Source organism: Beta vulgaris, chromosome 9 (genome assembly GCF_026745355.1).
Source record: "Beta vulgaris subsp. vulgaris cultivar EL10 chromosome 9, EL10.2, whole genome shotgun sequence".
NCBI lineage: Eukaryota > Viridiplantae > Streptophyta > Magnoliopsida > Caryophyllales > Amaranthaceae > Beta > Beta vulgaris.
In genome coordinates, this window is record NC_079210.1 from 3,858,241 (window position 1) to 3,867,222 (window position 8,982).

The 8,982-nt window shown below is 33.9% G+C and overlaps 1 protein-coding gene and 1 long non-coding RNA gene across 5 annotated transcripts; both read left to right on the forward strand.

Moving 5' to 3' along the window:
* Window positions 1-737: 737 nt before the first annotated feature.
* Window positions 738-7,093, forward strand: LOC104882974 (uncharacterized). Of its 4 annotated transcripts, none has more exons than XR_007269738.1 (7): window positions 738-886; window positions 984-1,067; window positions 1,461-1,567; window positions 2,708-2,906; window positions 3,908-4,205; window positions 6,697-6,769; window positions 6,850-7,093. It is a non-coding gene; the product is annotated as an uncharacterized LOC104882974 (long non-coding RNA). The 4 variants fall into 4 exon arrangements; XR_007269736.2 differs by having other exon boundaries at window positions 740-886; window positions 1,453-1,567; window positions 3,899-4,205; XR_007269737.2 differs by having other exon boundaries at window positions 740-886; window positions 1,478-1,567; window positions 3,899-4,205.
* An 874-nt stretch (window positions 7,094-7,967) lies between these two features.
* Window positions 7,968-8,708, forward strand: LOC104902776 (uncharacterized). Its single transcript, XM_048637357.1, has one exon. The coding sequence runs from the start codon at window positions 7,968-7,970 to the stop codon at window positions 8,706-8,708; it is 741 nt and encodes a 246-aa protein (XP_048493314.1).
* The last annotated feature ends 274 nt before the right edge of the window (window positions 8,709-8,982 follow it).

Here is an 8,982-nt window from a genome sequence, read left to right on the forward strand (position 1 = left end):
ATTTCTAATCTTTAAGAAAATAATATCTTTGAAATAAAATCTTTCTAACAACCGGATATTTATTTTCTTATTTTCCGAAAAATAAAATCTTTTCCAAAACAGATTTTCTTTTTAAAACTGATTTTATCATTTGAAATTAGAAATAACTAATTTCCTATAATCTAGGCATGACTTACTCCATTATTTTTTAATCGTTATACTAAGTACACGCCTAAGTCTAGTTCCTTATATTAGTTCAGTTCCTTTAACATATTTACTAAGTGCCACTGAGTTTGTTCCTTACAGAGGAACAAACGCTTCATTCTCAAATATTCTGCCACAGTTCCTTACCATTCTTTCTTTGTTCCTTTACATTGGAACTAGAAAATAAAACGCCTAGCTTCTATTATTCTTGATCCAATGCTTGCTCCAGTATCAACATAGAAACTTCTTTACTTAGCCTTTGAAATCCTCTCTTGACTTCTTCATTGACTTTGTATTCTCCCAGTTCCTTGCATTGATACCTTAGACACCATACACTTAAATAATTCATTAGTTCACTACTTAGTTTGTTCCTTTCACTACTAGAAATAGAGTACTTTCTCAACACAATTGTCTCAACACTTTACTTAAGTGTTAAATATTATTAATAAATCGCGTATTTTCTCAACGCTTTTTTGTGTTGCAGTATTTCTCATCACATAAAAGCGTCGAGAATTAATTATCACGTGCCCACCACATGTCAACCTAAACCGCGCTACTTTCAATCTTTTTGATGAAAAAATTCTCTCTCCTAACCGCGTATTAGGCGGTAACCATTACCCACGTAAGTAGGGGAATACTCGCTCGAGTTTGAGCAAATTCTCAACCGTATCTCACGGTTTGCACCGTGCTTGAATTTGCTAGGGTGAGCAAATTGATCTTCATATTCAAGGTTAATGCTTTTTGAGCAAATTCTTCATAGTCAAGGTTAATGTTTTTTGAGCAAATTCTGCAAATTACAGGTGACACAATTCTGGAATTTCAAGCTGCTAATTGACGCAAACTCCATACTCGATCGGTTGATTTTCTTCTGCAAATTACTCAAGGTCAGTGCTTTTGAGCAAATTCTTCACATTTTGTTGTTTATGAAATGAAAAAAGTTCCTGATTTATCCCAACTCTCATTCAATTAGTTCCGACGAAGTGATAAATACCCTAATTTCCATATCTTCTTTTGTCCACGCAACAACTAAGTGATATTTTTGGGAATTTTGTTGAAATTCAATGGGCTTTCTGTGACCTTATGCTATTTTTTGTTTCTAGGTTGTATTTGCACTAGATTTGTGTGATGCGGGTAGTTCATTGATTAGGTGTTCGACCTTTTGCCTGCAAGCATTCCCTATTTTTTAGTTATGGGCATACGTCAGTTCTTAAGAAATACTAACATCTACAAATTCTATTCTCTCCCCTTATCTTCTTTCCTATTGGCAAGAAGTTCAGATCCTTTTTGGTTGCAGACTGCAGAAGCAAGGAAGGGGAGCAGGGGAGCAAAGCATAGCAATGGTTGGAGAGCCTTGATTACTCTAAAATTCTGAATGGGGAATCATGTAAGTAGCATAGCCATGTTTTTTTTTTTTTTACTTTAGACCCTTTATTACACGAACAAGGATAAGACAGAAGCAGCAATTTGTGATCTTCTGGTGGTTTAATTTATATTTACCGCTATATACATCTGCAAAATGCTCGCTTAGATTGTGCTAGTAGTTTTAAATTTCGTGTTGTTCGTAGCAGATTGAATGTGAGCTGATTGGCTTCGTCAAAGCTCTATCTTTTTCTTTTACTTTTTCCTTCACATCCCTATTCTCGTCCTTATAGCTATGGTTATCAGTTGTGTCCATAGCTTCATCATTTTGTTTCCTCTTTAACCCATACCAATTCCTTGGGCCATAGGAAGGAACTATAATGTGATGTTGTAACTCCTTTCACTTGCATTATCTTTATTAACTGATTCTAGTCTTATCTATTTTTTTATTTTAACCTTCAACAACACATGAAAACTGGGAATATCTTACAATTGCTTTCTAGTTTGTAGCTCTTGTTTGATTTTGTAATGTTTTGATAGGTAAGGAAAATAGAACTTCAAGTTCAAAGCATCAAGATGTATAATGGTCCTGTCTTATATCATCATACTTAGAGCAAACAAAATGTTATCGATTTAAGCTTCTCATCATCAACATGTTTCAGTGACTTTTAAGTTGTTGAAGTATGAGTGTGAGATGTTGGCTCACTGTTTTTGTGCATTAGAAGAATCCATTACTTGATTTGAATTGTTTCCTGCTGCTTTGTTCTCTGGGTATTATCTACTTGATTTGAATTGTTTCCTGCTGATTTAGTTAAGTTGATCCATGCTTAGTTATAAGTACTAATTAAACTGAATATGTCATCTAGATCTTTCCATAATAATCTCAATCATTTGTTTGTCGTTTAAAGCCTCTACATTCTCCTGAGAAGATCTATTTGTCTTTGCTAATTACTAGTGTAATGATGATTGTTTCCACCCTGTCTTGAGTAATCATAGTCTCTTGTTTTACTCTTTCACCCCACCTTTAGCTAATTTTTGCTTCTTGTTTAATGATCAGCTGCAATGGAATACCATTGTCAATAGTCAAATTAAATTACTTAGATTATGTGTAATCTTCAACTCCTACTTTGATCTTTTTGTAAGTGATCTTCTGAGTGCTTTGCAGGATATCAGGCATTATAATTAATGGGGAATGAGCATCCACTGTAATTATTGGAAACACGGGAGCATCCTCAACTGCATTCGAAGGTGGACATCTGGATTACTACTACTTGAAGATTTCTTTGAATAGGCTAAGACAGGGGAATGAGCATCCACTGTAATTTTCGGCAGCTTTTCAGATCGGTGATCCTTTACCATAGCGGGTAAGCTAGAGTGTCTAAAAGTTTCATCGAGTAGATTGCTATTTTTGTTATGCTGTCCCCCTTGCTATATTGATGAATGACTATCATTCTTCTCACCTTCTATTTTTGTCACTTCTACTCTGTGCTTGCTCGGCTGCATGTAGCCTGATTGTGTGGCTCTATTTCTGAGAACATGAAAATATTCCATATAAGGTCATGATGTAGGTTTTGTGCAGTAATGATATTAGAAGATCCTGAATGTTAGAGAAGATCATGTACTAGTTCGATTATAGGAATCCAATCAGTCAAAGATGGACATGTATTATTGTACTAGTTACAACTGTATACACAACACTTAATGATCATCTACATAGCATAGTAAAGCACAATAATTTTTTACAGTATTAGAATAAAGGTACCAATTGTAGTAGGATCTTTGTGTGGAGCAAATTTGAAGAAAAGCTCTTTTGGATTGCAAACCATGAGCTATTTAGCATCATAAAAAATTACAATAGAGAAGAGGAAGGAGCATACACATGTTTGACTCTCTTATTCCTAATGACAGAATCATGATACTGGCCACCATCATAATTGTCATCCTGAAATCAGAGGAAAATATGTTTCAAGTAAACAAACTTCAAATAAACCGAATATGATTAATTTTTCAGATATATGGGATTTGCTTTATTAGAAGTAGCGATGAGGACAAGCCATATATCATACTAAAAGAATATAGTCACGAGCTTTTTTTAATGTATTTGTTTCCCTATTAATTAATGTATTCATTTCTCCCATTTCCATTTCTGTGCTAGAATAGTTAGCTAGAATACTTGGCACCAGAAACTCTAGAACTTAGAGAGCTAATAAGGGCTAGTAACCTCTATAAACCGGTGCAATACAGTGGTTATTAAAGCAGTCAGAATATAGTGGTTATTAATTACCATTATTAGCAATGCAAATTAAATTACTCTCTCTGTTTAATACTCACTACTGTTTGGTTTTCTTTGGAGAAGCATAATCAGCTTTGTTGTCGAATTGATATCTATGAAGACAAGTTCGATGTACAATCACTGCGTCCAAGTGCTTTTTGTATAAGATAAATGTCATATAGTATTTCGCTGGCTTATAAAGAGACCATAGTCTATTCTCTTTTCATTTGCTTCTGGAAATTTGTTGAAGCTGGAGCAAAGCTGTATCTAACAGGACCAAACACAACCAAATATAAAGTAATTTGTTCGGCTAAATCTCGACTTTCCAATTCAGACTCGGGATGGCCAACCAATGTGAAATTTGATGCAAAGGAGGAGGTTATAATCACAGGTATGAACTCATACTTTGTTTTTACTAATTCAATAATGTGAAAGTGAATCGGGATTTCTTTTTTTCTCTACATATCTGGATATTGTATTTGGCAAGTACCATTCTGCCAAAATTTCTTCTTCTGCCATAATTTTCTGTAGTTTTCTACAGCCATGACTCTGTAGTTTGAATTGATTCTTTGTGTAGATAAGGAATGTAGGACGACTTAATTAATTCAACTCTGCCATGATGATGTTGTATGTTTATATGTTACCTTGGTGCTACATTTTCATATGGAAAAGAGTGCTTAAAGATAGTAGTGTCTCAAATTTTTTTTGTGATATAAAATACTGAATCCTAAGTTCACAACCAAGTGAACCTCCACTTTCAAGTAGCCAATAGCATTTATGGCATTGTGAGCCAGATCTAGAAATGATATACTAAGCATAAGACCCGCAACGAAGCCCTACATGATTTAACATAAGCCTCAGGAATTATAATTTCCTTAACAGAGATGCAGAATGACTAATATTTCATTGTTAGCACAAGGTCATATCCTAGACAAGCCTTCAAAGCATGTAATTTATAGAGTTAATTTGGTTGATATGATTATTTGCTGCCAAAAAATGCTGGATCACTGCCAGTTCCCTATTCTTCCAATTTTTCTGGTGTGGGGATTGTGAGGGCCGATTTGCCTAGTTGTTCTGCTGAAAGAAACTATATGAGTTAATGGGACCAAAAGTGTTATGGAGATATATCAAGTTGCAGACTTTTCTAATGGTCTGGTTGACTGATTGCTGCCATGGTATACGCAGAGGAGCTACGAATTGAATCTCATTTTTGTGGCTGTTGGTGAATGTTCTTAGACTATAGGGAATTAAATCTCATTTTTAAGTACTTCCCCTTGGTCTCTTTGTTATATCCTTTAGTATTTATCAAAAGAAAGAAAGAATATGAACTTAGGTGGGCATTGTGACTTGTGAAGACTTCGTCCTGTCCTGGTATTCCTTTATAATCTTGTTTAACCAAAATAGCACTTACTTTTGGGGAAATTGATGACTCACTACTTGATGGACTTGATTAGTTTGTCCCTTATGCTTCTGGATTTCTGTTACTTGATACACAAAATATGGCATCTAGTGAGTCAAAGATTCTTCAATAAAGCTACCTTATCTAACATCCAAGCACTTTGGTTTTTCAATTGATTCAATGAAATATAATTCTAGTTCGGTAAGGCTAATAAAATTTAATGAGTAAACAAACTTCTATCAAGGATTTTCCTTGGTTCTGTAGCCTTCCTTATTAAGGTTCTTTTAAAACCAGATAAATTAGTTTTGTTTGGGAAATTGACGATTGAACAAATGTAATACTCAAGCCTACTTCATCCCCATCTCCACTTATCTCTTTTTGATTCTAGAACTTGGAGCAAACACATGTTGAAAAAGTTGTTAAATCTCCCTTATTCAATTTAACTAAGACAAAGTGTTGGCGCTCCTTGTCATGGATTATTTCATCTTCTCACAGCTATGTTTCTTCTTTCTCCAATTTCTGATTTCCTCTATCTTCTGTCTTCTTCTTCTTCAACACAGCTTCTATCTTATATGTGCAAGCGTCTTGGTGTTCAATGAAGCTTTCAACTCTATAAGAATAGGAAGATTTAGACAATAAGATTTAGAGAACAAAAAGGAAAATGGAATTAGTCAAATTCATAATAAGTTAAACTAAATTCATAATAAGTTAAAACTGAATAGTTTCCTAGTGCAACTGTGTAAGTGGTGGATGTTATAAAAAGGTACAACAAAGTGGGTTTTATTTAAAAGCCATCTTCATTTCATGGTTTGTCTCTATGTTGAGGAACTCGTAGTAGAGACAAGGAGAGGAAAAACAAGGTAGAGTAGTGTTATTAATGGGCTTACAACATGACATGTTAAAGCAAAATATCAATCATTTACGGAAACATACATTATACAACACCCCAAAATATATATAATCTAGGATCATATCTCAAAGATCATAATTCAGCCATATTACTGTAAGTTAGAAGTTATGAATCCATATCTTCATTTTCACAACTGTCCCTCGAAAATGGATGCTAGACATTAAATTTTGCTTTTGGCATGGATACTTCTGGTGATATACATGTAGAATTATAGCTTCCAAGTCTTCGGTTAGCACACTTACTAATGAAATATACTATGAAATCTAAGATTGGTTGATGATCAAGTTCAATCTGGGTGGTTAGAATTATTAGGTGTTTTAATGGAGCAAAATTGAAAGATGTTTCTCGTGGTTTACTATGTGTCAATGTGAATGATTTCTCTTTGCCTCTGCAGGCTGCTGCTGAAGCAAATACTTTTTTTTTTGTTGAGTTGCTTAGTGGATTTAGGGATAATTTCTGCCAGCAACTTCACAATAGTGTTGTTGGACAGCAGGGAACATCTTTTAACTGTTGCAGAGAGCATATTATGCAGCAATTTTTAACTTTACTTGAGTCATATTTTTTCTTTCGCAGATTCTAAGGGTGAACTTCAATTGATGAGCGGTTCAATTCAACCCATAGACGATTGACACAGTCGTGGTGTTAGGTACCATGTGCATTTTAATGAGTTCCACCAACCAATTAGAAAAGATTACTTATGTCATTATTCTTTGTTTTTTTTTCAAGGTTCAAGATGATGGTGAAGGAAAAGAAGCCAAGGATCCATCAAATTAGTACAACTCATAAAGATATTAATGATTTGAAAAGGCCTTGTAAAAGATATATTTCTTTTGTTATATTTTTTTTTTGTAAGGTTTGAAGAAGTTGATAGTAGACATTATATAAATGACTTATTTTATTTGCGGTGAAACATAATATTTTAGTGTATTTAATCATTAATAATATTATATACTAGTCATTTCTACCTAAATATTTTTTATTGGAAAATCGCTTAATTATAATATATTATATTTGATCCATATCCAATTAAATAGTGGTTATTATTATTACTGATTATAAACTCATGCATTCTACTGTTTGTAGATGTTTTTTCTAGGCTAAAATCTCGACACTTTTTCGTGTTGAGAGTTCTTTTGGCTCCAAAAATTTATTTGTGGAGGTAAAATAATCTTGACGCTGGAATGTGTCTAGAGCATATTTCGAGACGCATAAAAGCGTTGAGAAACTCAACACAAAATAGCGTCACAAGTCATAACTGGACGCAGCTTTGGGTTGAGAATATCAACGCATGAAAGCGTCGAGAATTCTCCACGCCTAAAATCTCGACGCTTTTACATTGCGTTGAGAATCAATTTCTCAACACTTTTTTCCGTCCAAAATATTGAGGAAAAGCGTTGAGAAAACACTCTTTTTCTAGTAGTGTTTGTTTCTTTGTCATTATCAAAACTAGGGTTCAACAGGGAGGCTCACCGAAGAGGAAATAATTTCTTTGTGAAAATCAAGCTCAAAGAATTGTGGAAGCATTGTCCTTAGGTGAACTTGAAATAGGGTCGAATTTGAATCAAGAACGTGGGTTAGGTAGACCTTGTGACACTCATTGGGGATCTCATTTCAAAACAATATTGAATGTGCTTGATTTATATCCTTCAATCCTTGGGTTGCTTGATGACATTGCAGAAGTCTCTAATGCACTTGATTCTAACAAAGCACAAACTATTACAAATTTGTTGATGTCTTTTGATTTTGTGTTTGTGGCGCATTTGATGGTTGGTATCTTTGGGATAACAAATAACTTGAATGTGGCATTACAAAAACATGATCAAGACATTGTAAATGCAATGTGAATGCTTGATGTAACCAAGATTAATTTGCAAGAGATAAGAGATGAAGGATGGGATTCTCATATGGAGAAGGTGATTTCTTTTATGGCTAAGTATGACATTGAGGTTCCTAGCATGGAGGGGAAATATGTTATCCCAAAGAGAAGGTTGTTTAGAGGTAAGGGCCTGCAAGTGTCAAATTTACATCATTTTCGAGTGGAAGTTTTCTTGAGTGTCATTGATCTTCAGTTGCAAGAACTTGATAATCGATTCCCCGAGATAAGTAAAGATTTACTTGTGTGTATGTCTTGTTTGAATCCAACGAATCGGTTTGCTTTGTTTGATAAAGCAAAATTGATTGAACTTGCAAAATTCTATCCAAATGAATTTTCAAGTTCAAAAATGATATTCTTTAACCATACACTTCAGAATTTTATTGTTGGTATGAGAAAAGATGAAAGGTTTTGGAATTTGAAGACTCTTAGTGAGCTTTCAATGAAACTTGTGGAGACGGGATTGTCAAAAACTCACGATAGGGTCTACTTGCTTTTAAAATTGGTGTTACTTCTCCCCGTTGCAACGGCAAGTGTGGAAAGGGTATTTTCTGGAATGACACAAGTGAAAGACAAATTGCGTAATAGTATGGGAGATCAAATGTTTGATTGTTTGATTACTTATTTAGAGAATGATTTGTTTTTGAATGTTAGCATGAATGATATTGTAAATCGATATCAAAACATGAAAACTCGTCGCGAGCAATTATAATCATTTTTACTAGTATTTGGTTGTATTTTGTAGTATAATTTGGATATTTGGTTTTTTTTAGTACTATCTGATTGTATTTTGTATAATTATTGGTTATATATTTATTTTCTTTTCGATTGAAATTTAGTTTTGAGTATTTTTTATTAAAAATTATTTTGATTTAGTGAACGGTAATTGATGGTGAACCTCCATTAGGAAATTCCTGGATCCGCCACTACTTGGTCTCACTCTACCATCTATAGAATAATAAATAAAGGTGCAACTATGCAAAGGA